The sequence below is a fragment of the Dinoponera quadriceps genome, unplaced genomic scaffold, assembly GCF_001313825.1.
Source record: "Dinoponera quadriceps isolate SergipeBrazil2010 unplaced genomic scaffold, ASM131382v1 scaffold707, whole genome shotgun sequence".
Classification (NCBI taxonomy): Eukaryota; Metazoa; Arthropoda; class Insecta; order Hymenoptera; family Formicidae; genus Dinoponera; species Dinoponera quadriceps.
The window spans coordinates 168816-194988 of record NW_014555450.1 but is presented as its reverse complement, the minus strand read 5'-3'; the positions used below and the strand labels follow the sequence as shown (position 1 = coordinate 194988).

At 45.5% G+C, this 26173-nt stretch overlaps 4 protein-coding genes and 1 long non-coding RNA gene across 9 annotated transcripts; 3 read left to right on the top strand and 2 right to left on the bottom strand.

Annotated features, from left to right (window-relative positions):
* Positions 1 to 36: 36 nt before the first annotated feature.
* Positions 37 to 16622, top strand: LOC106744265 (mitogen-activated protein kinase kinase kinase 11-like). Of its 4 annotated transcripts, XM_014618893.1 has the most exons (14): positions 37 to 1055; positions 1408 to 1642; positions 1863 to 2080; positions 2281 to 2621; positions 2844 to 3024; positions 3144 to 3292; positions 3409 to 3581; positions 3972 to 4218; positions 4530 to 4649; positions 5157 to 5360; positions 7632 to 7661; positions 10576 to 10984; positions 11637 to 11969; positions 12535 to 16622. In XM_014618893.1, the coding sequence occupies exons 1-14, from the start codon at positions 874 to 876 to the stop codon at positions 13262 to 13264; spliced, it is 3552 nt and encodes a 1183-aa protein (XP_014474379.1). In that variant the 5' UTR covers positions 37 to 873; the 3' UTR covers positions 13265 to 16622. The 4 variants fall into 4 exon arrangements, with proteins under 4 accessions (XP_014474379.1, XP_014474378.1, XP_014474377.1 ...); XM_014618892.1 differs by lacking the exons at positions 10576 to 10984; positions 11637 to 11969; positions 12535 to 16622 and having other exon boundaries at positions 37 to 272; positions 604 to 1055; positions 5157 to 7985; XM_014618891.1 differs by lacking the exons at positions 10576 to 10984; positions 11637 to 11969; positions 12535 to 16622 and having other exon boundaries at positions 37 to 272; positions 540 to 1055; positions 5157 to 7985.
* A 54-nt stretch (positions 16623 to 16676) lies between these two features.
* On the bottom strand, positions 16677 to 24166 carry LOC106744277. 2 transcript variants are annotated; one of them, XM_014618918.1, is made up of 3 exons: positions 24089 to 24166; positions 23028 to 23168; positions 16677 to 19259 (listed from the first exon to the last, which is right to left on the bottom strand). In XM_014618918.1, exons 1-3 carry the CDS (start codon positions 24125 to 24127, stop codon positions 19167 to 19169), a joined length of 273 nt encoding a protein of 90 aa, XP_014474404.1. In that variant the 5' UTR covers positions 24128 to 24166; the 3' UTR covers positions 16677 to 19166. The 2 variants fall into 2 exon arrangements, with proteins under 2 accessions (XP_014474404.1, XP_014474403.1); XM_014618917.1 differs by lacking the exon at positions 16677 to 19259 and adding an exon at positions 22550 to 22716.
* On the top strand, positions 23192 to 25872 carry LOC106744278 (aldose 1-epimerase-like). Its single transcript, XM_014618919.1, has 6 exons — positions 23192 to 23327; positions 23988 to 24133; positions 24200 to 24427; positions 25225 to 25389; positions 25466 to 25566; positions 25644 to 25872. Exons 1-6 carry the CDS (start codon positions 23204 to 23206, stop codon positions 25756 to 25758), a joined length of 879 nt encoding a protein of 292 aa, XP_014474405.1. The 5' UTR covers positions 23192 to 23203; the 3' UTR covers positions 25759 to 25872.
* LOC106744279 lies at positions 24343 to 25728 on the bottom strand. The gene is made up of 3 exons (XR_001374436.1): positions 25447 to 25728; positions 25208 to 25368; positions 24343 to 24431 (listed from the first exon to the last, which is right to left on the bottom strand). It is a non-coding gene; the product is annotated as an uncharacterized LOC106744279 (long non-coding RNA).
* Positions 25786 to 26169, top strand: LOC106744159 (the record flags this gene model as incomplete). Its single annotated transcript, XM_014618653.1, has 2 exons — positions 25786 to 26007; positions 26077 to 26169. Coding segments are annotated over 2 exons (315 nt in total), but the record flags the coding sequence as incomplete, so codon positions are not given.
* Between the last annotated feature and the right edge of the window lie 4 nt (positions 26170 to 26173).

Genomic DNA, 26173 nt, shown 5'->3' with positions numbered 1-26173 from the left:
CGTCGGCTCCTCCATGGCGGGGGCCGTCGTACGAAACATGGCGTCCGCGAGGTTATTGCTATGAGTGCTGCTCCGTTTTCTATTGTTAAATGTGGCATCGTCGCGCGACGTGCGGACTGACGCGGAGCGTCGTGTCCTCGGGGCGGCGAGCGCGCCTGCTTGAACGCCGCGTGACCCGAGTCGGCCGGGCGTAGGAGCGAGCCGCCGGCGAGAAAAACAGGCCTCGTCAACACACAGAGATAGAGAGAGAGAGAGAGAGAGTGGGCTCATAGGTATACACACCCTGACGCGGGGCCGCCGAGACTGGTATTTAACAGCGTATCGCCGTCTCCTCCGCCGAAACTCGTCCCGCGATCGCGGACCGTCGACGCTCGTCCCCGCGGTAGGCCGAGCGAGGTCCGTGCGCGCGGACACGGAATGCCGGTCCCCGTGAAATTGTTTTCGCACACGGGGTGGTGAGAAGAGAGAGCGATCGCATCCTCTCTCTCTCCCTCTCTCTCTCTCGTCCGGTCGCTCATTCGCTCCCTCCCGTCGCGCAGGGGACGTCGTCGCGTACCCGATGGGAAACACGGCGGTCACGCTGACGATTTCGCACACCCGTAGTACTTACAAGCGCCGAGCAGGGGGGGAGTGCCAGCCGATGTAAACGGGCTGCCCCCCATCTCTCTCACCGGTGCTCCTGGCCTCGGTAATCCGTCGAGAGGACGGCGCTCCTGATATGTGTGCTCACTTGCCCGCGACAAGGGACAAAACGGTGAACAACAGGCTGGTGGTCGCGCGCCGCGCACGAGGTAACGGGCTATCGGTGCGCGAGAGAAGAGGGAAAGGGTGTGATTTACGCAGAAGAGAGGAGTAAGGAAAGTGTCGAGCCATATGCCGCCGGCCGGGCTATCGGCGAGAGGCTTGTCTACCTTGATGGACCACGGACAACCGGACGCTCGTCATCGGAGCGAGCGTTTCCTACTCTACCCAGAGAATGGCTCCTCACATCCGAACACGGCCAACTCATCACCGCGGTACCAACACAACAGCAGAACCAATAGTCGTAACATTAGGTAAGGTACATGTCGAAACATCAGCAAACCGGACCAATCACAGTCGAGTATTCTCGGACTATCGGAGAGTAATCTACCAGGCCGGTCAATTCGCTTACTGTTTACTACTTTTGCTTGTGCCGCTGAGCCTTCCGCTCCAAGCCCTGTAATTAGTGACCAAAGGCATCTTCGGGACTATCAGACCTCACGATTCTCCAAGCGTTATTGTGACAGCAAGGGAAATGCCTTTTCCTTGGGAATTCAGGGCTTAGGGCTGAAGGTTTACTACCGAAGGTCAGGCTTAAAGGAAACGGGGTCGCAAGATTCGTGCTTTTCCTCGGCAACTTTTGTGAGAGAGATTTCCTTTTTGCAGTTACGGGTACATATATGGACATACATCTAGCAACAATATGTCTGACAGCAGCGTTTCCGATACACATAGCGGTGGAACTGCAAGAACTGTCTCTCAACAGACTAGTCCATCCCATGGTACACATTCCTCTTCTCAGTCGCGACAGGACAACAGCACCACTATCTTCACAGCCCTCTTTGATTACGTTGCTCAGGGTGAAGATGAGTTATCTCTTCAGAGAGGGGAAACTGTTGAGGTAACTTAATCTCGGCGATAATCTGTCACCGACTTCAAACTAAATTTGGATTTATCGTCTTATTATCGTAGAGCCTTCTTGCTTGAGATAATTTTGTCGGAAGTTTCGTATTAGTTTACCGACGTTGCTTTTTAAACGATCCGAGTGAAGCAACGATATCGCGTGTTTATTTTATAACAACGGGCGGCACGGGTGTAATTGTTGTTATTCTCTACGATAGGTTTTGTCGAAGGACTCGAAAATCTCAGGCGACGAAGGATGGTGGACTGGAAAAGTGCACGGGAAGGTGGGCATTTTTCCAGCGAACTTCGTCGCGGAGGCAGAGAGCATCGATCGAGTCTCGTCGGTGATCGATAAGGTGCAACCTGTCGAGATCAATTTCGAGGAGCTGCAATTGGAGGAAGTGATAGGGGTCGGAGGTTTCGGGAAAGTGTACAGGTAGGTGAACGAGCCGGTTTGTGGAGATGTATCCGAGCTATCAGCGTCACGTTTGTTTCAGAAGCATTCCATGGAAAAAAAGATTCTGATATACCGATTCTAAAGTACCGAGAATGATTTCAAGACAAATATTCTCGCATGCATATTCCCGATGCGTTTGAAAAAGTATCGCTTTAGTAAGATTCCTTTCGATTTTTCAGGGGCTTTTGGAAGGGCCGCGAGGTAGCCGTGAAGGCTGCGCGCCAGGACCCGGACGAAGAGCCCAGTGTAACGTTAGAAAATGTTCGGCAGGAAGCGAAATTATTCTGGTTATTGAAACATGAAAATATTGTGCAATTAGAGGGGGTGTGTATAAAGATGCCCAATATGTGTCTTGTGATGGAGTACGCCCGCGGTGGCAGTCTCAATAGAGTCCTTAGCGGCAGGAAAATAAGACCCGACGTGTTGGTTGATTGGGCGATACAGATCGCACGTGGGATGGATTACCTCCACAACAAGGCTCCCATAAGCCTCATCCACAGGGATCTGAAAAGCTCCAATGGTGAGACGTGCATACCTTCCTTCCATCCACTCTTTTTCTTTCATACTTCCAACCAATTTTTATCTCACTTCGACAACTTTTTCTTCGTATTTTCTTCCGCCAAATTTCGACTTTTCCTCTAATATTTCGACGATGATTTTCCTATTCCTTTAATTATTCTCTCCTTTAGTAATTTTTTTAGCAATCCTTTTAGTAATTTTTAGTAATTTTTTATGCCGACAGTGTTGCTGAGCGAGCCGATCGAAAACGACGACCTGCAATACAAAACCCTGAAGATCACGGACTTCGGATTGGCGAGAGAGGTCTACAAGACAACCCGCATGTCAGCGGCGGGCACTTACGCCTGGATGGCGCCGGAGGTGATCAAGAAGAGCACTTTTAGCAAAGCCAGTGACGTATGGAGGTCAGTTTTCGCTGTTCGAGTTTCACGTCTTCATTCCACGAGAGAGCGCTTCTGTCATTTTTTATCGAACCATAGCTCGAACTTTCAGTTGAAATATTTCGCTTGATTTTTACTCACAGCTACGGCGTGCTGCTGTGGGAACTCCTGACGGGAGAGATACCGTACAAAGGTATCGACACTCTGGCTATAGCGTACGGTGTCGCCGTTAATAAGCTGACTCTACCTATACCATCCACTTGTCCTCAACCCTGGAGGTACCTCATGGAAGGTGAGATCAATCATTCGTGAACGGGGAAGAGATCCTCTTCTCAAATCGCACGTTTGATCCTGCACATTTTCGTGAGTTTCATGAATATGCCACTTTTTTTTTTCTTTTTTTTTTAGAATGTTGGGCATCGGACAGCCATGCTCGGCCTGGGTTCGCGGAGATTTTATTAGCTCTGGAGGAAGTGCGAGACGCGTTCGCGGCAACGCCACACGAGTCTTTTCACACGATGCAGGAAGACTGGAGGCTGGAGATCGAGCAAGTTCTGCACGGACTGCGCATGAAGGAAAAGGTATACGCGCGTTATCCGATGTTACGCTCAAATTTCTATCATTTCAAATCATTTCAATGATATCACTTTCCTACAATCTTGTAAAAATACGATAAAATGTTTCATACGTATATAATAACTATATGTTATAAAGTAAATAATATTTGTAATCGTTATTTTAAACGCTTTGCGAAGGCATGCCGTTCTTTAGAGGAGGTAAGGGATCAAACCGAAAAGTTGATTATAATATATCGTTGTCAAGGAATATCGCTTCATTTATATTTTCTGTTCTTTCCATTGGAGTAATTACCGTCTTTAAGATAGAGAAAATATGACTCGGTTACATGTATAATTACGGCGCTTCAAGTGGAGATTAGCTATCTGACGTGTCTTCTTGATTCCACTTGCAAGGAGCTGCGCTGTAGAGAGGAAGAACTGACGAAGGCACAGGTGCAACAGAGACAGCACGAAGAAAATCTGAGGCAACGGGAGCAGGAGTTAGCCGCGCGCGAGATAGATCTCTTGGAAAGGGAACTCACCGTGATGATTATTCAGCAGCAGAACACGCCTACGCCGAACAAGAGACGCGGCAAATTTAAGAAGTCGCGGTTGAAATTGAACAAGAAGGAGCCTGGAAGCAACATCAGTGCGCCATCGGGTAAAAGCGCCATTCTATTTCCCCGTACTGTTATTAGAAGTTACTCAGAAAACCGAACCGTTAAATTACGTTAAAAATAATTTATAAAGAAAAGATTGATGAAAGATTTATTTTATATTAAAACATTCATTATATACATATATATATATATATATATTTTTTTTTTTCTAACATTTTATAATAAATCTTTATAAATTGTTTCAATATAAACTAAATTATGAAGATTTATAAAGACAATTTATCTCGGAATATTATTTGATTTAAGTTAATACACGGATTATAATTGGAGATCTCTTTCGTCCGTCGTTTAGATTTTCGTCACACGATCACCGTTCAGCACACAGCTTCAGATCGGGGCAAGGTGAGGAACCCGTCGAGACCCAACAGCCCACCAGCCTCACCCAGCATTCCAAGACTCAGAGCGATCGCATGTGAGTAACCTCACCTCAAACGCTTTCAGTAGTACCGTGATTACTTGACGATGTATTGTGCCATATAGAGTGACCTTACGAGCGATCGAACTGTATTGAATTGTAATCAGACGATTTGAGTGTTACACTGTTTGTTCGTGGTAGACACCTTGTGTATCTTTTTTTTTTGTCTGTCATACATGTCAGTACTTTTTCGGCATGGTGTGCACAATCATTGTTTCTATATACGGATACCTCTCCATTTTTACTTTCTTCTCTCGCAAAAGCCACGATTACTTTGAGCTGATGTATTTATCATAGTGATATCTATATATATATACTGAGTATACCAGTCGCTGAGATTAGTGTGCACAATGATATCGTATTCGAACATACAGTCGCTTGCCGAAGAGAGTATATCCGTGAGAAGCCGAGTCGCAGAGCGAATGTGAGAGAGCGAGAGAGAGGCGATTACGTAGTTAGTACCGTAGTGAGTAGCACTTTGTTTCTTTTTCTTTCCCCGTCTAGTACCGGCGGACGGAGTAAAGGGTAAGACTTGGGGACCGTCTACGCTGCATCAGCGGGAACGCGGGGCTATTATCACCCAGCCGCCGAATCCCGCCTCCCCTGGCGGCAAACGCTGGTCCCGTTCCGCGCCAGATCTCGAAAAGACACCGCTGCGTACAGCCCTGTTGGCGAACGCGCACCGCTCCCCGCTTCTCCAGGAAATAGGTAACCCCACCTCCAGAAAATTGTACTCCTCGGCGAATAACCTGATAGACAATCAGCCGGGATGTAGTAGCTATAACGACGCGCCGCAAACCGTCGACGGCATCGCGCAGGGCGTGCGTTACGCGCCCTGCAACATAGGCGAGGACTTTGTCATTCTGGACAACGACATATACGAGTCCATAGTCCTGCATAAAGCCCCGAACAATCTTAAGACCCATTTCTCGGACGGGCCGTCGGTGATAAGCGACGAGAATTACGCGACGAGGGTGGGCCGCGCCGTCTCGAAAGCGTCCTCCTCCCCCAAGTGCCAGAGGCCTGCGGACTGGGAGCAGCACTCGTACTCCACGAATTTCGTGCAGAACGTAGCGAGCACCCTGGTGGGCACCGCGAAGCGCGTGAAGAGTAAGAAGCGCGATCGGAGTAAGTCGAAGGAGTCGAAGCGCAGGGACAGCTCGGAGTCGCGTCTCGCCTCACTGGCCGATTTCTTCCGGTCGCCGTCCGGCTCGAGAAAGAGCTCCCTGAACTCGCCGCGCAGCGCCGAGCGCAAGAACTCGGTCGCCATCAAAATTAACGACACCGACGGCCTCGAGTCGAGCCCCGAGAATTCCATCGGCAAAACCTCCTGCCCCTCCTCCTCCTCCTCCGCCGCCAGCCAGCACAAGTCGCGCATATCCAAGAGCCCGCTCCGGGTGTTCAACAAGATGAAGACCTGGGGCAGCCGGGACGCGCTCGACGACAGGAGCGCGTCGACGGTCAAGGTGGAGTACAGCGTCCTGGAGAACGTGATATCGATACCGCAGTTGGCCCGGCGCGACTCCGATCACGCCCCGGTGCCGAGGTTCCTCGCGGCCAACTCCCGCGAGGGCATCGACTTCGAGAGCCTCGAGTCCGAGTTGTGCAACTTCGACTCGGAGCACTCGAACGACAGCGCGAAGTCGAAGAGCTCGCTGGGACCGTACCACGAGGTGCCCCGGCACAAGAGGTCGCCGATCATCGCGGAGGCGGACGCCGCGTATCACCCTTTCGATCACGGCATCGAGATGAATTCCCTCTCGCATCACAAGTCCAGGAGTAACGAGTACTTGCGCAGCTGCGACGGCGATACCGTGCATACGTCCGCGCGCCTCCACGAGGCGACCTCCGACCACCGGAGCCCGCGTGCCAATTATAGTCCAAAGAGAAGTCTGCCCGCGTCCCCCCCGGACACCAGTCGACCGAGTTTCGAGGATACCGCCGCCGAGCAATTCCCCAGAAAGAGTGATAAGTAGCGAGGCGAGAACGGATGTACTCCTGCGACCGTTGTTCTTGTCCCCGATTTCTTCCGACGGTCGATACCGTACGCGCTACACACTTGTAGTTACAGTCTCCAGTGAGATACTCGGTTGAATGTGAGTTTTTCGGCGCGATCGCGATACAGTGACAGGTGTATCCTGTGATATCGTATGATTCAACGAATCTAGCTCGAAATTCACCTTTGAGTATCCCACATGACGACGGTTGACACGGGCTGGAAAGTGTCGGTCGATCATTGTCGTGGTGAATCACGGCCGATCAGACGCCACGAAACGAATTGACGAACCACCGTTCTCACGTTAGGCCGGATCTGCGACCTGGGTGTAGTGATCCTCCAGCCTTTTGCCTCTAGGCCTTAAAAATGAATTTACCGTCTGAAGTCGCAATTCCTCCGCTTAAAGTTTGAGACTTCACACAACGCGGGAGACGCTTTTTGTCGGAAATTAAGTCACATTTCTCAGCGAAAGGCTAACGTAAGTAAATCCGAATCTACAATGGGTGTAGTGAGCCTTCAGCTTTTCGCTCTAAGCAATGAAGAATGTAATTTAATTTCTGACAAAAAGCGTTTCCTGCGCTGCCAAAAGTCGCGACGCTTAAATCTTAAGAATTGCGACGTCTGGTGGCGCTGGAAACTTTTTTTGTCAGAAAATACGTTACAATTTCATCGTTCAGAGCAAAAGGCTAAAAGCTCGCTGTACCTATTGTAGATCCAGCTTAAAGTTCACTATACCTATTGTAGATCGGGCTTTACGCAAAATTGTCGGATACTACCCTCTACTGCAGGGTGTAACGCGGTATCCATCGTCTGAAGAAAATGCAATTGATCATGGACACTCTAGATTTCACGGGGGCACAAGTAGAGCCTGCAGCTCGAAACGCATTTCGATGGCATGTCACTTTTTCCGCTGCACTTTTCTCCTCTACATGGTATTTTTTTGAATGACTTCGTACTGACCGTGTGTTTCTATTCTATCGCAGGCCTCTCTGAGGAAAGCATCTACCACACCCGTAAGTTTTCTCACATTGCCGCAACGGTTGTTATGTATTTCAATGATGTCCACCTCCTCTTCATCTCCCTCATCTTCCCCCTCCTCCTTTTCCGCTTCCTCATCTCCATCCGTCTCTTTTCCCGTCACGTTTAATCCCGCCAAACGATGATTTATATTTGCGTATTGTAAAGCTAAAGCGAAGATCTCAAGTAGGCAATGTCTCTTTTTACTTTCGTAACTGAACATTTTTTTTCCTTTTTTTTTTCTTTTTTTCAATGAGCCCTGTCACGTAGTTTATGCTTAGTGGTTGGTCACATAGTAATATAATGCATGTATACACCGATCGATAGTGTTTTTCTCATTACCTACCAATTGTTCGAGGACGATAATCAGACACATTTTTTGGGACGATCTGTGCACGGACTTCGTGGACGCTCGTTCTGATTTGCGAAGTGGTTTTGCCTTGAAAGAAAGGAAAAAAAATTTCGGTGAGGGACCAGATAGGAATTTAAGTTTATTCTACGACAGAGAGAGAGAGAGAGAGAGAGAGAGAACGCAAGCTGGTGCATATGCGGGCCCTAAAGTTGTCTCAGAGAGATGAAATCGTTTAAAGTATGCATTAGATATATTTTACGCATTATTCTTAAACATTTATGCAGAGGGCATGGACTTGTTTTTGTACCCAGTTTTGCATTAATTTACGAATTAATTTATCCTAATTTAAGCCGATGTGATACTCGTAGCGCGAGTAAGCTAAAAATCTAATGAGAGAGAACGTAAGAAAAAAAAACATATATATATATATATATATAGTACATATATATATACACACACGCGCAGTCTTTCTGGTGTTGGTGTTGGTTCTTTTCTGATATGATCTGGAAGACATAACACATTTCTAACAAGCAGATCTAACAGCCCACTACTACGTGAAAAAGAGAGAGAGAGAGAGAGAGAGTCACACGCTTCGGCCATTGCCGCAAAGTTCAACTGTAACGATACGTGTTCTTACATTGCGTTATCAGGTTGTGTATGTCTGCATAGTCATAATTTTTATATAACGACGAAGTGAAATCAAAATTATGCTCATTATACGATCTATATATAAATACTTATATATAGAAAGAAAGAGAGAGATAGAAAGAGAGGAAGTAAGGGAGAATAGGAAAAGAGAGAAAGAGAGAAAGAGAGAGAGAGAGAGAGAGAAAGAGAGAGAGAGAGAGAGAAAGAGAAATATATATTTGTTAAAGTAGCCCTCATTTTTATCTTGTTGCCTTATGTGCATTTAGATCGATTGCAAATTTATTAATTGTTAATGCAACTCTCAGCGAATTTGTTTGTGTACTGTTGTTACGCCCGTAGAAAAAAAAAAAACTTCCAACCGTTTCTCGAGAAAGCAGAGATTTCTTGCACACATCACATTCAACACACGGAGCCACACGCACATTTGTATTTTAGTAATAGAAATTTTTTCAATAAAACCTTTTCAGTTGGACACATTGAATTTTGTTTTTTCGTTTTGCTGCATTTTTACGCTCGGTCTTCGGTGAGGTTTCGTCACGCGTGTCTCATCGTTCGGTGGAACGAGATTCGCGTCGTCGGTTTTTTTTTTTTTACTTATCGGTACACGAAGTTTTTTTTCAGATAATCGCATGCACGAGAACTTGTGCCTTCTGCATTTACGATACAGGGAAGAATCAAACGGTGCTTAGTGCCGCAATGATCGCTCTTACCATTTTGTGCTTTCCAATCGATCAAGCTAAAGAGAAGTTATAGCTGTGTGCGCCGATGGCCGAGCGTAAAAAGAAACGATCCTTGCATGCTTCCAGTAGGATCCTAACTGTTAACTCCAATTGGGTTTGGTCCCTCTCTCTCCCTGAGATCCTAGGCTAAGGAGCAAATATTACTCGCGCACAATTCTGTTGCATTCCACTTTCGACAGCCGCGAGGAACAGCAATCGCGCGGGAAATCACGTCCGATTGAGTGTTTCCGCTGCGATTAATCCGGCTTTAATATGACACAGATCCGTTCTTTCGTTTCTTTTCTTTCGAAATCGAAGCCGGAAGGGCAAAATTCTTGGAGCAAGGACACGCGTATGAAACGATTGGTGTGTAATCGTTTATCGTCCGGCGGGGTGCATTTCTCGAAGTTTGGAGTGTCTCACGTTTTCGTGGCGAGCGATGCCTCTCGTTTCGAAACTGTCTTAGACGTAGTCGTCCTGTACATTTCGTCAAAGGATCAGTAGATTAGCACACTGTGTTTCTTCAGTACGTTGAACTTTGCTTCTGTTCTATAAAAATTGGCTGAGTCTCCGCTGAAAAAAGGTTACCGTCAAATTCGAATTTTTCATACAAACTCGCACCTTTTTCGAAGCGCACCTGTGCAAAACCGTCACACACATGTCGACACGACTTGGCCGATTTTTAAAGTACGCCTTACATGTTGTACTTATGTGGGTGCACATACACACTTTTTTTTTCTCTCATGGTGTTTGCTCTTAGCGCCAGGCCACATAGAAGTAGCTAACGCGCGAAGATAATATCTAATATCTTCCGACACGAGCAATCGCTTCGCATGCATGCGACAATAATACGTGTGATTAATTAATATAAATAATAAATTAATTTCTATTAATTATACAATATGTCAGACTACCAAACGCGCGCAAATCACGAACAATCCCGGCGTGTTCGGCTCATCGCGTTGAGTCGGGAATTCCGTAGAAAAGATTTTCGTTTACGAGAACGTTGATCGATAAAACGAGAGCACGCGGACAAGGTAAGGATGTAGGAAGGAGCTAACGTGTTTTCCTCCCGGGAGAATCGGAGAGCGAGAGTGAAAGAGTGTGAAGGAAGAGAAAAGCGCGAACGAGATCGGCATTGACGCGCGCAATGCCTGATCGTCTCGCCCAAAACCTCACTGTCTTTTATAGATTACACAGCGTTACCGCCCGACCTCTCGACCGACTGGATTACGTCGGATTATCCGCTGAAGCCCGGCCTGACCGGGCCGTACATCATGCCGATGGCCGTTCCGATGCCCACCCTGTACAACGGCGAGACGAAGAAACCAAAGCTAAGCATCATCGAGCTGGTGCTGTACAACATCGCGGCGATGCTGGCCGGCGTCGCCACCGGCTACGACGTCAGAATGTCGAACATATCCCCGATCCACCCGCGGCTGTATCCCCGGCTGGGCGAGTGCGAAGAGGAGCAGCCCAGGTGGTGGTTTCAAGCGGACACCGGCTCGAATCGCAACTCTTATCTCGGCGCTGATTACGAGTTCAGCTCGAGCAGCGGCTATCCGCACAACACTTATCACGGACGGGCACACCATTACAGGTAATCACTCGGCAGCCCTTCTTTTTCTTCCTCTTCATTTTTCACGCTGCGATTCTAGTCCGGAGACTAACGAGCAGATTGTTTTTCATTAACACTCATGTCTCCCCGCTAATGCTCGCTTTCCACCGTCATGATTTTCATCTAATTGACGATTGAGTCACCCAGGAATTGACCAGTTAGCCATCTGCGCGATTGGTCAATTCGGCTGAGTTAATCGCCGATTAGATTTCAATCACGATGGTAGAAACGGGCGTAAGTCCGGTGATGCCGCACGGGCCTCGGATTTTTTTTAATTTGCATCATTTCGCTGGGTTGTGATTAGAGATGAACGGTCAGTTTAAATACAAAATGACAGCTCCTTGCGAGGCCAACTTCCATTACTTTGAAGTCGAAGAGAATCAACGTGCAAAATGTATTATCTAGTAATCAAAACCCAATACGAAATGGCTCTCATTTTCCAACTGAAATTCCGGATGTAATCAAGAATACGCAAGAGACGTCGTAAACTTGTAAAAGACATTTTAAAGACATCTGAAAAAAGTTTCATCCTCCTCAGATTTCCTGCAGAAATTCCTGCCGTCTGAGTTATCAATGTTGAGCGCCTTTTCCTTGCGGAATTACGAATACGTGTAACGATCCTTACTTCTCGCAGGCCGTTCCTAAGTAACATGGGTGGCATAGCGCCTGGCCTTCCGGCGATGCCGGACAAGCCTTTGCGCTTCACGGACTCCCCGCAGCATTACACGAGCAGCACGACGGGCTCGAACGCCCCGACGCCGAGCCCGAGGAGAAAGAGCAGCAGCACCAGCAACGAGGACGCGTACTCGCACGACGCGGCTCGCGCCGACCGGATGGAGAGGGTGCCGACGATATACATGGGCAACGTCGCCCCGTTCCCGGATTACGGCCCGCCGGTGTACACCGTCGTGCCGCCGGAGTATTATCGATCCCCTGAACCGCCGTACTACGTACCTACGGAATGTCAGTAAGTATCGAGATCGAAGTCCCCTTGAACCCCCAATAATATATCTAGGACTTAAGAAACCGAGTCTTCTAGACGTAGCTTCAGGATAGATAGAAACGGTGATGATACATCCGGGGTCTGAAAGCAAAGGTCTATTCCTTTCGGCCGAACTAGGTTGCATTTCTTTTTCTTCAGAGTGAAATCAACACGTGGTTAGTTCGGTTGAATTCGCTTTGGACCGTAGATACCGTAGAATAACATATCCGGGGTGTAGAGCCGAGTTCACAGAGGGTGGTTTCATCAAACTCTGACTGAGCTGATCGACGAGTAATAAGTAATGAGAATTGGCGATTTCCAGTTTTCTAAATAGTCCTTCCGTAACAATCGAAAAGTTGATATCCCTCTGTGCCGGCAAGACAAAGCAGGTAACGCTTGACCGAGAGACAGCAACTTGAAGTCGTCGATTAGCTTGATCGAAATTAGACGAAGATTAGCCAGCTAAGAGGACTTGAAGTAAGCGCGGTGTCTCGCGAGGAACGGTCGTTCACTTAGGCGACGACGTGACACCGATCTCCCGTTCTTTCAGCGACCGGATGCTCGAATGCCCCGAGTTCCCGCACGCGTACGACAATCCCAGCAGCATGAACAGCCCGGCCCGGCCGGTGTCGAGACTTCTGCCTTACACGCACCACCGCACCTCGTCGAACGTGTCGAACGCGAGCACGTCGAGCCAGAGCAACGTGAACCCGACGTTTCGTCTGGAGGACGAGGACGACTGCGGCTGTCCGTACTCGCCGGTGCCGTATTACCAGCGGCCGTCGAACGTGATCTCGAACCTGGCGTCGACCTACAGCTCGAGCATACTCAACCACGAGTACGGCTCGCCGTTGCTGACCCGGCAGAACTCCCACGACTCCAGCACGAACTCCGGCGAGAGACCGAGCAACCTGGAGGTGATCACGCGGCTGCGCTCGAGCCTGAAGCGGTCCAGCTACTCGTACAACTCGCCGAGCAAGAGCGTGAGTAAGAACAACTCGGGCTCGGGCACGCCGACGAATCCGACCCCGCCGGACTCGCTCACGTCCGAGGATTCGAGCTACGTCTCCGCCAAGGACAGCCAGATCTCCATCGGCCGGGTGCGCTTCTCGCCGGTGACCTTCGACCGCGATGTGTCGCGCGATCACAGGGAGACGCTGCTGGACATCCCGGTGCACGGACAGAGTCAGGACGTGACGGTGCCGCTGCAGGCGAACCGCCGGCTCAACAGGAGCCGGAAGCCGAGCATCTCGGAACTCGAGAGGGAGTTCTTGTCATAGCACTGGCTTATTTAAGATCGCGCGAGACTCACACGGTAGCAGGACTGCACTACGAGACAGAAGAGGGTTCGTCGATGCTTTTTTTTTGTCTCTCACTGTTTGTCGGTGTCTCTCATCTAGCCGAACGTAGGACGATCCTCCTCTTCCGCGTCTCCGGTTATACGGTCGCTCCTATAATCGAGACTCGGCAAATCCATCACCGTCCGTTCTCGTCACCGACAGCGACAAACTCGCGACGAGCGGAACGGATGATGCGCGTTGCCGAAGCACTGCCTCTCGCGGACGATACTCAACCCGGTCGAGATCGTACACTCAATAGCAGGTCCGGGAACCTTACTGACATTCCATGTGTTACGCAAACACACGATCCAGACGCGACTCGTGTCGTTGTAAAAGGCGCGATGTAATGCGCGATTAGGTGATTTTTTTATTTCATTACCTAGCGGTATTTGATACGCGTGTCACGGTATATATATATATATATACACATATATATATATATGTGTGTGTGTGTGTGTGTGTGCCGTATATTGTAAGCGAAGGTTGCAATTCTCTCTGTGCGCGTGTGTATATTTGAGTCGCGTATATTATTATTATTATTCCAAGAGTAAGTATTCTTCTGCGAATATATCGGATGGTTCGACAAGTTCACGCGGATTTTTCGAGAAACTTAGAGCCGATACTCTCCGTTAGTCGGGCACAGCTTGATTTTTCCCGGTTTTCTCGTTCACTTTCTCACGACTTTCCGTCGAACGATCAACATGTTATTTGAATCATCCAGTTAGCGAAATGTTAACCGCATTCCGGCAGATTGGCAGTGGATTAATAAAAGTGTCGCGGCAGGACAGAGTCCGCTAGCATAATTTCACAGCAGATCGACGGCGGAAACCAAACAGGCAGTCCTGCAGTTCCATTTGAATATATTTAACGGAACGACAGATCCTGCACGATTTCCGCCGTCGATCCGTCATCATACTCGGCCAACTGATCCTGTTGTGTCTCTGCTGGCAAGCTGCTGAAATTTACAGCAGGCGCGCAATATCTGTTTCCACAGACTCTCGTTATCTGGAAAGTTATAATTAAAAAAGAAAAATCGATTCTTTTCAGTTTTCCGCAGAAAAATGGTGAAAAACCCGAATTTTTCCCATTTTTTCGCGTTCTTTTTTTTGGTTTCTTTCCCAAGAACACAAAAGTTCGTTTCGAAAAATTCACGTATATTCAGTTAAAACCTGCCACACTTGCTTTTTCCCGTAAAGAAGATACGAGAAACCAGAAAAAAATCCGTGGAAAAATTGGGAGAAAAACTCGGTTTTTTCCGAGCCTTTGAAACCATATGGAAAGCTACGCCCAACTATAAGAGTATTGGCCTTGAAGCCTTCGCGAAAATCCTTGTCGAGCAACCCAATACACGGTGCGCCACTACAGCGCAGGCTGTAAATCGGAATCGATTCCTGCGAGTCTCTCGAGATTCCCGACGTCGATTTCGCGAGGACTCCGCGACTGACCGGCGGCGATAGCGGCACGCCGTGTGTGCGACGATCTTAAATGATAAAAGGCAAATACACGAAGAAAATCGAGAAATGTCTCGGCAATTAGATCAATCTGATTGATGAGTCGACGAGGAAGATGACAAAAGCCGACGGTGGAGTCGGTGTGCGCGGACGAAAAGTATCTCCGGACATTTTTCAGAACACTTCGACGTGACCAATTCGGGTCCTCGCACCGACCGCGAAGGTGGAAGCGCCGCGCTTGGTGAAGATCCTAACTGGTTGAAACGATATTCTTCTAACGGTATAATAATAACAATAATCGGTATATATCGCGTTGAACGGTACGATATAATCGGTAATAATATTGTTGAATAACAAGCGCATTATATATCATTCGGAAATGTTCGTTCTACAGTTATAAAGTTTCGTTCCCCCCCTCCCCCCCTTTTTCCCGCGGATTTTTCCGGTTCTCTTTCTGTCCCAAGGATTCCAAAATTCGTTCGGAAAAATTCACGCGCGTTCGAGTAAAACCCGTCGCATTATTTACTTTTTCCCTGAGAAAGAAGGTGAGAAGCCGGAAAAGTTCGCGGATAAATTGGGGGAAAAACGAATCTTCGTCCGGAACTTTAAAACCGTGGATCGTTCGAAGCTTGCCCGGCGTTCTTTGCAGTTTACTCGATACCGAAAACATTCCAGAAGCGATGTCCTCGGCATTTCAACAACACACGTGTATTTAATAATGCGTGACGAGAAAAGTAAGCGGTACGTGTGTACGAATACGCGGAAGAGAAAGGTCGTGTGCGTGTGTATGTGTGCGTGTGCGTGCAATTCCATTGAATCGCACCGGTTGAGATTGAGGACGGAAACGAGGACGTTCTTTCCACTTGCAACAAGGACCGCGTTAGCGACGCTCGCTTTCGGTACTAGCAGTCGTGTCTCGGCGAAACGAAAGTTGTAAGTAACGGAGCCTCCGGTGATACACTTGTACATCCGACATTACGACATTTACGTGGAACATTCCAGAAAGACTCATCGCAGCGGATCGAGTCGCGCTGTGCGATTTGGAATCGACACCTCGTCGGGTTTTCCGGAGAGCGGGGGAAAAAGTTCGCTTGAATTAACGTGACTCATTAATAAACGGGTCAAACGCGTCTCGGTCGAAGAAAGCAGAATTTCTGCCTCTCATAAACCCAATTCAGCCTTAAGAAGCGGAAATTCTGTTTCCTTCGGCCAATACGCGTTCGCTTCGTTCATCGTCGCGTTAACCCGGGCAGAACAAATTCCTTAAAGACCTCTTAAAGACGTCTGAAAAATATCTAAGAAAGGAAAAAAATAGAACTTTTTGGACGGTGTTGCTTCCACGTTGCTCAAAGCGATCGCTTCTTCGCGGACTTCTCTTTTCTTTCACCAGACGTATCGTGTATGTTTGAGTAGCGCACGCGATACCGAAAGTTTTATCTTGACTTTCCTACTGGAAAGTACTGACGAGACAGTCTCGTGAAATCGTGCAGATTTTCGCACGTTTTCTGCAAAACTCTAATTTTATACATACGAGAGAGAGAGAGAGAGAGAGACGGATTACGGTTGTTGAACGGATACAACGAGTAGCTCTCGAGATAAAAAGAACAATCGCTATTTATAATTCTAATTTTACGATATATTTTAACGAGCAGCTATGAATGAAATATTAGTCGTAGCTTTGTGTACTTAGCTCAGCTTTCCGCGATTACGTATTAACCTACAGTATTCAGATACATAATCTCCCTCCTTATTGCAATCAGTGTAACTAGTCATCGCGATCGTATTCGAAGCTGTACCGTTGTTAATTCGACGGGGGGTCGGTGCGATTCCATTTTCCTTCGTTTCGAGATCGANTTTTTAAAAAAAAAAAAAAAAAAAAAAAAAACAAGCTCGTCAATTTTCTCAGTTCTAAAGCGTGCGGCACCGAGAAAGGAAACGAACGGTTGCGTCACTCTTCAAACAGTGCTTCTGCTCAATGATACACGTTCATCGTCGTCATCATCGCCCGTCGTCCTCGCTGTCGTCGTTCTGTTGCAATAATGCGCAATCGGAGACTTGTACACGATTATACATCCGCAGGTACTTCCACCCCCTTACTTACGCCGATCGACAGAGTGTACGACTGATCGAGTTAGATGCTCAACCGAGTATCCGAAAGACATGTACAGTGTCGGTTTCAACTCGCACTAGTAACAGAGAGTAGATGTAATGAACATGATCTGGTCGCGCCTTGCGCAGCTGTTGTCACGCGTCTTCTTCTTCTTCTTCTTCTTCAGTTCTGTGCCCACGAAGGCTAAGTTCGTCTTGGACGCTTTCGCTGCCGAAAGCGTCACCGCATCTTTATCGTTTATTATATGCCGAAAAAAGATCTAATGAAGAAAGTAATGATGCTTTCAGCACGGAAACGAACTTGGCCGAAGCAATATGTACGCTGAGTTTCAAAACGGCTCGGACTTCGCTTCTCCCTCGATGCTCTTGGGAGCGCATCCGATGGTCCAACGAGAGAACCTGTTTTTTTTTTCTTTCGAAAATGAATTCTCTTATTGGGCAATCGCTGTTTTGGTTTCCGCATCGAGGAAGCCTGCTGCTCGATGCCAATATTAATCGGTGTTATTTTCTTCCTCAAACCAAGCTTTTGCGGACGTATGTTTATTGAGACCTTTTTACATATTTTCAACCTAGAATCTGTCCTGTAAGTCCTGTCGGTAGAGTTCAGATACACCCTGTATATGGCGGAAAAGCTGCGCAACGATCGAGTGGCGATACTGTCGTTGAAAAAAGTTACAGAATTGGTAGACGGGATTTAGTCTCGCGTGTCAGGCCGGTTCAAACCGTTTCGGAAGCCAGTTTAAGCGCGCGTCTTCGCGCGAACACAAGCGGCGCGTCTGTAGAAAAATTTCGAAGAAATGCGTCAGCACACAAGATACTCGCGGGTCCTCGTGGAACGAGGACCCCCTTTGCACGGTCATTGTACATATAGAAGTAAGAATCGCTGAATCACGATTACTGTTGAACAGACTACTCGTACATTCCTCATGCAGCTCGCGCGTGTTGCACGACGCCCGCGGAATCTCGCCGGGAAAAACCTCGGGCATCCCGCGGGTGTCCCCTCCCCTCCCGCACTAATGAGTTGCACGGGAAAAAGATCTCAGTTCCTGTAACTGAACGGGGGGACCGGGTAAAAGTTCAATGACGAGGGAAAAAACTCAACGATACGTCCGCTAACGCGACTAACATTCGGTGTGAACGTCCGGCATTGAGACTCGGTTGGGAACTGAGAGCATTTGACTGAATAGAGGAAACCTCTCACGGGATTTTCCGGTTTACTACAAGCGAACTTTCGGCTGGTCTCCGGGCAACGGAAAATTCAGTTACGCCGACGGAATTGTTTTCTTCCGTGTGATCGAGAGCGTTTTCACTCGGGGCGCCCGGAGAGTACCCGGACGGTTGACTCGGCTGACGGTGGGCCGCGCCTGCTGCAATGATAATTCGTTATTTTATATTATATATTATACATTGTTTACATTATATATATTTCACATATAACGCTAATTAATCGTAACTAATTAATTTCGCAGTTGACACGTCCCGTGCCGCGTCAGACCAGCCTGATATTTTGCCTCCGAGACGAAATCACGAAATTCTTGGATAATTATGAAGCGCACAGTGTTTAACGACGTATTGTTGAATAACGTTTTCCTTACGAAAAAACAATGTAGACTACCGTAAAGGAGGTAAACTGAAAAAATTCGGCGGAAAAATAGAAAAAGAAGCCGGTTTCTTTTCCGAGCCTTCGAAACCATATTCAAATAATATTGAGGTAATATTGATTTAATCCAAGTAAAATCATTTCTTCGGTATTGCTTGGCAAATATTCACTCATTGTAGCGATGTGACATTATTACGTCGCATTCGTCCTGCTGCAAGGATCACCGTGCGAACTTACCACATACTTTCTTCAATTGAACTAACTCAGAGAAGGTCGAGGAACGCCTGCGTGCTCTCCGCGTGCTCTACGTGGCCTGGATACACACAGACCGGCGTGACATCTTCAACGCATGAGATTACAGCTAATTGGAGCTTCCCGTAAGAAATACATCAGAAGTGCTCCAGAAAGGCATGACTTCATGTGTCGAGGCTGTCTCGCCGGATTAATCAGAAGGCGACGCGCGCAATCGGTATAATGATAATTAGGGAAGGGCCGAATTTCGTTGAAACGCCGGTGAACCAATCAAAGCTACTCACAGTGGTTGTCGCGTTGTCTCCACGCCGGAGGAAATAATCAAAACGTAGGTCGGCCGTCTCGCGCGGAACGTTGCAGCGCGTGCACGTGGGTCTACCCGCGTCGTGCGAGAGCCACCCTCCCCCTCTGCATTCCCGGGTGAGGATCATCAGTATTGTAGGTGTACGTTGCACGATGTGCAGATTAAGCAACGCGTTCGACGCGGTAGGGAGAGATCGCGCCGGGTGATTTTTGCTCTCGGCTGCGACAGACGGAAAGAAAGAAAATGAACGATGAGAATGACAAATCAGCCACCACGAGATGAAATTCTCTCGGAGAGAGCAACCGTCGGTGAGCGACGAGGACGCATTATGCAAAAATCTTTCTCGGGCAGAGAAATGTCGACCCATCGCGATTCGGTATAAAACGGACTTTTCACATCTTTCTCCTTCGAGGATCTTTTCTTTTTTTCTTGATTCTTCGCAGGAACTCGCGTACATTCGTCGTCGTGGCGACGCGCAGAATCGCAGAAACGTCGATCTGCGATCTTGCTCATTTTGCGCCGCGGTAGACGAGATGTCCCGTTCGAAATGCATTTAATGGGTATACTTTTCTATGCTGTGCGAAGGTATTCTCTGCGGTGCTAATATCACGTACTTAATACATTAATAAGTGACACGTAGAAATTCAAAATGCTTCCAAGGTAATCGAGAGAGCGAGAGAAAGAAAGAGAGTGTGTGAAAGTGAGAGAGAAAGACAGAGAGAGATATTTGACAAAGTGTTAGAAAGCTAATATCGAGAATTGTTCATATATATAGTGATTATATAATTTAATTATACGAGTATATATATATATATATATATATATATATATATATATATAAACAGCTCGACAACAACAGTTCGACAGCTATCGATTGTGTAATGGCGTATCCGTCGCCGACAGTGCTAGTCTAAGCTATATTTATTTTTTATATATATAACAAACACCTTTTAGCCTATAGATTTAAGGGGATGTAAGAATCCGATTTTATACTTTATTAGAGAGCATTACGGAATATGTTTGACTCGTTGAACGGAACGTATATAAGAAACGTGTGTTCAAAATAATTGTATATGAGATAAAACCACGTTGTATCATATCAAACGTAAATCGCAACCGAAAGGTCTCTTTATATATATATATATATCAATCTATAATATATATATATATATATCTCTCTGTAAAGAAGAAAAAACATAGCAGCAAAACTCGATAAATTTATCATGTATCGTTCGTATATGAAGTATATTACATAATATATCGATAATTATATCACATTGAGACACGCTAGTCGATTCCTTTCGGATGTTTTTCTCAATCGACTATGATTCGACTCTTTAGACGAGACAATTCTCGAACAATGCCCGAGAAGAACAGCGACGATCGAAATGGTCTCGACAGGATCGAGCGTCATTCGAGGAAAGAGGAAATCTGTTTTACGCGCGCTCAACAAGCGATCGTTTTCGTTGCTCGGCAATCGCCACGAAAATGAGATCGAATCCGTAAGACTTAGAGAAAAAAAAGAAAAAAACTGTTCACTCCGACGAAGGCAATCATATGCGCGCGAGAAATGAATTTCTTCTTTCGGGCAGTCAGCAGCGATGTCTTCGGTGTTTCTTTTCTTCCTCTCGATGTTCCAGTTTTTTCTCTGCCAAAACGGAAAAGAAAAGAAAACCCGTCGCGTATACCACCACCGCACACACGCACTCTTTGATACAGGATAAATTTATAAATTTTGTGTAGAGTGAGATAATACAAATGCCGTGCCGTGTGTCGGATGTGTCACGAACGTAATGCGAGACTAACACCGTTTTTACAAGTATATACAACTCACATTCACGACGTAGTCTTTTACTAATTTAGCTAGGTCTAACGAGTGGACTGTTTCCAAGGCACTGAAGAAACGTAAATACTCATCGTCAACCTCGTGGAAAGTACGATACGACAAGATCCCGTTGCTCTGAACCTGTTTCTTATAATGTCGCATTGAAAAACGAGAGAGAGAGAGAGAGNAGAGAGAGAGAGAGAGAGAGAGAGAGAGAGAGAGAGAGAGGGGGAAAGAAATGTGTAAATACTTTTGTGACGTAAGTTACGTCGAGATTGCATGCCGCTTGTGCGAAAATTAGTAAATTGTACAATAACACCCACGACCAAGAAGTTTAATTATAAAAACGAATCGTCTGAATCGATGTACACACATGTTTTTTCGTGCTGTGATAGCTCCCCCCGATATTTGTACGCTTGTGGCGAGATCGTTGCAGAAAGTTTAACGTAATATATTTCATATATAAATATAGAAACGATTCTCTCTATCGACCGCATATAATGGGGCTATCGCAGTTTGGTACATATATATATATATATACATAGATATATATATTATATACGCGAAATTCTACGATTTTTTTTCCGTCAGTATTCCTTTGTAATACATGGAGCTGTAGAGAATGGTAGGAGACATACGGCAAAAACTCAATGAGAGTCGCAGGCAATTTATTTAAGCATGGAATAACTCTATAGTTTGTAAGTATGTTAATGATAAGCTAAGTGCAATGTGTTCCACGTGTATTTAAGTGAGGAATAATAATGATCGCTTCGGTGCGCGCCTTAAAGTAACGAAAAATCGCGGAACCCAAAGCTTTCGACGGGAAATTGTTCAATGTAATATAATAATAACTCTTGAGCCGCGGCGATCTTTCTCGCGCGCGCGAGTTCGGAGGAAATTCACTTTTAGAGGATTACCCGGGGAAAATCTTTCCGATTCCCGACGATTGATATAGATTGCCAAAACACACACACACACACGCACACACACATACAGAGAGAGAGAGAGAGAGAGAGAGAGAGAGAAAACACACACACACACACACACACACACACACACACACACACACACACACACACACACACATACACATACATACGAAGAAAAGGAAGAGAACGAGGTCTTACAGGATTGTTTTTATCTCTCTACGAGCAGCGAATAAAAATGATTATTATATACAGTTGGACGAATATTAATTTCACGACGAAGACTCGGGAATTTGATTGTTTAAAAATGAAATATATCTCGCAATAACATATTCTGTCTTCGATTTTTTACGTGGTGTCTTTACTCTCCTAATCGTATCATTGTCGAAGTTCTGAACGAACAACGTCTAGTACGGTGTCTGATCTGCATTGAAAATTCATGTATTTTTTCAACCGTTGTACATTACTCTATAAATATTAATTATATAAATTATATAAATAATAACTATAACTATATATATATATACACACACATATACATATATATAGTATTAAAATGATAATAATAATAAGAATAATAATAAAATGTAGTTATTATTTTTTTATTATAATTTTTATTAGAATAACGATTAACTACTATACACTAGTATTTCATTATTACTGTAACGTTTTAGCGTTACATCACACATGATGCACCATATTTGTTCTTATTATTATTTTAATTTTTATTCTTACTTTTATAATTATTATTACGCCTTTATTTTTATTATTACCACTATTAATAAGTAACATTTCAAATTCAAAAATCACTATTAATAAATAAAATTTGAAATAACAGTCTCAAGGAAGTTGAGCAACCATTTGTTTTGTTTTTTCCACACATTCCTATGATATATAATTCGTAAATTTTTCCGAACAGTCTTTGCTAAAAATACAAAATCTCTTCTATAAATTCAATCGATATGATTGGGCGCATTAACTTTAATCGCTTGAGCCGATGATTATATCCGAAAAATGGACATGTGACCTTCTGATGTAGCGAAGCAACAAAAGATATCGAAAGAAAAGTCAAGATGATGTCCCATAACCCACTATTTCGCGTCACGCTTATCGAACCAATATCGCGTTTGACATGAACGCAGAACTGCAGCAACAAAATCTTTTGCTCCCGTCACGTCATATATTGCAAACGGTTTGGCGATAAGTAGACGTCAAAGACACGAGATGGTTACTTACAACTGCGACTGCAAGGACGTTGTGATCACGGAGAGGATATTCGGAGAAATCTACGCTGGTGATGAGGGAGTTCTGTCTTCGGCGATGACGATGGTACGATGTTGACGACAGCGGCACAAAAGCTTCTTGTATTTGCAGAACCTGCGGGGGAGAAAGTACCAGTGAAATCCTACACGATGACCAACAGGAATCGTATGGAGATTACAGTGATCGCATGGGGTGCCACGATCATTTCTCTAAAATTCCCCGATAAGCACGGCCGTACGGCGGACGTCGTGCTCGGGTTCGACGATTTGAAAAGTACGAGCATTAACCCGTCGAATCGCGACGTTTGTTCAACTTTCTCAATCCTGCTAATCTTTGCCATAATTGAATAAAAATATGCAGAGGAAAAGGTTTCTCTGGATTTAGTATACGTGTTAGCTTCACTTGGGTTTGTTTAATATAAACATAATTTAATGTCAAATATCAATCTGTTAAATGAAAATATTGTTTCCTTAGAATAAATCACGTTGTTCGATAGGAGGAACAGTGTTACATTTAGAGAAAATATTTATTTTCTGTAAAAAAAAAAAAGGATTATTTCATTATATATTAAATACTGTTCCACTGAAACAAAGAGATTCCTTAATATTTCTCTAACATAATGTTACTTTTCCCAAATAATTTGTTGCTTGTGACAATTTAACGTTTGGATGAAAGTTCAAAAGGAATTGTTAGTTGACATAAAGATATTGTTTAAAAAATTCAACGATCCTGTTTGTTGAACCAGACATCAGTTTGTTCGGTCTGTCCCAAGAGACAAATTTGTTTCGATCAGAGAAGTTTGATTAAATCCAAAGAAATCTTTTTCTCTGTGTACACACTGAAAAATACAGACCGATTATAAAACTACCATATAATAATATTCCGCAAATCGTCCCGTTGCGACCAAGAATACAAAGACGGTTGGTTTTGCAGGCTACATGAACCCCAGCATCAATCCATTTGTAGGATGCATACTGGGCAGGTGCGCAAATCGCATAAGGAACGGTTACTTCACTATTAAAGGCAAACCTTACCAGCTCACGATAAATGACTTTAACAAGCATCATCTTCATGGAGGTGTAAGTCCGCTGGTCTCCTCGCTCAGCAGCACACCGTTCAATAATTGACGTACAATTCGACTTCAGACGAGAGGCTTTGGTCGGCGGTTGTGGGAATCGTGCATCGACGACTGCTCGGTCGTCATGAGCTATTTGAGCAAAGACGGCGAAGAGGGCTACCCCGGTGCAGTGTTGACCGCGGTGAGGTTCAAGTTGACGTCCGAGAACAAGCTGGAGATAAGCATTCAAGCCACCACGACGAAGCCCACGATAGTGAACATCTCGCACGGTTCATTGTTCAATCTCGCTGGACACGTAACTGCAACAGCATTTTAATACATTGTTAATACGTCGGGGCGCTGGAACGACCGTTTTGAAACTTGGAGATGGAAGGAGGAGGACATTGTGGGTCTTCAAATATAATTCCCGGCGAGTGACCTGATATTCAGTTATTTAACGAATGAGCTTGTTGAAACTATAAGATGGTATAAATTAAGGCCACATCGAATTAAGCACGGACTTTGATTTCAGTTTTCATCATCAGCCGGAGGGCTGAAGGCTGTCTTTTAGTTACTGTAACCCAAACTGTTGTAACAAAACCCTCCCTTAAAATTTAAGCAATGTTTGTAAACTTCTTAGCCTTGTAGGAAGAACTTTAAAATTTTCTTAAAATGTACATCCCTTGAATAATTGATTTAAATTTTATTGCTGGATTTAAAAGATTAAAAATTATACTTTATAGGAATATGGAAAACAATAAATGGACACTCGACTTTGACTTAGATTCTTTTATTTTTTTATTGAATTTTTATTAAATTTAATAATAAGATTGCAATCAATGGCCTCAAATAACATTCTCAAGGAAACTTGAGTGTTTATTGTTTTCCACATCTTTATAAAATATAACTTATACATTTTTTAATCCAGTAGTAAGACTTTAAGTCAAAGTCAAATTTTAATATTCCCGATTATATGAGTCTCGTTATTTTATAATAAGTCGTTTAATCCTGGTACTTCCTCCTGTCTATTTCCAAGCTGGAAAACGGCATGACCCCAATTCCACGTATCAGTAAGGTTCACAAGGCAAATATTTACTCGATAATATAATGCAGGACGCCGGTAAGGAGGAACTGCTGAAGCACAGGATCACGTTGAACAGCGATCGCTGGACCTTCGCGGATTACACGGACCCGTTGCCAACTGGCGACATCCGGGAAGTCGGGGGAACGATCATGGACCTGCGTGTACCGCAATTTCTGGACAAGTGCATCGAGAAGGCATCGCGTTATTATTTAGATTAGATCAATCATCCCGATGGGGAAAATACATCATACGAATTTCTGTGAGCTGCAGGTTCCCCCGGGGGAAGGGTACGACCACAACTTCTGCGTGACGTCCAATTGGCACGGAAGAAGCGGGTACGTCGCTCAGGCGGTCCATCCGAGAAGCGGTCGGTAAGGTTCACAATAGTGTAATTCGGATTGCAACGAATTGTACTCTGCAAATGCAATAATTAACGTGGCTCACGCAGCTTTTTGGAGGTCTACTCGAATCAACCCGGCGTCCAGTTTTACACAGGCGGTCGTTTACCATGTGCTGAGATATCGCCGGTGTGTAACGCCACGATCGAAGCGGGCACACGATAATTTACTTCAGAGGTAATTTTGTCATAGACTAATAATGATGCCGATGACACACAGCCTGACGTGGATAAGCCGGATGACAAAGAGGGAGAAGGGGACGAGGGAGAAGCGCTGATAAGTGAGCAAACGAAATCAAACGGGCCGGCTGAGAGCAAATCACCGAGCTTTATCATTGGGAAGAAAGGCGTTCGCTATACCAAACACTGTGCCTTCAGCATTCAACCGCAAAACTATCCAGATGCAATTAATAATGTAGGTGTTGCAGGAATTCTGTTCTTTATCGCAGTGTTCGTTCATTCATATCGAATTAATCTCTTTCAGTCGCATTTCCCTTGTCCCATCTTACGACCTGGCCAATTCTATTGCCATGATATAACTTATAAATTTGGTATCCAATTGGCCAATTGTATGTGAGACA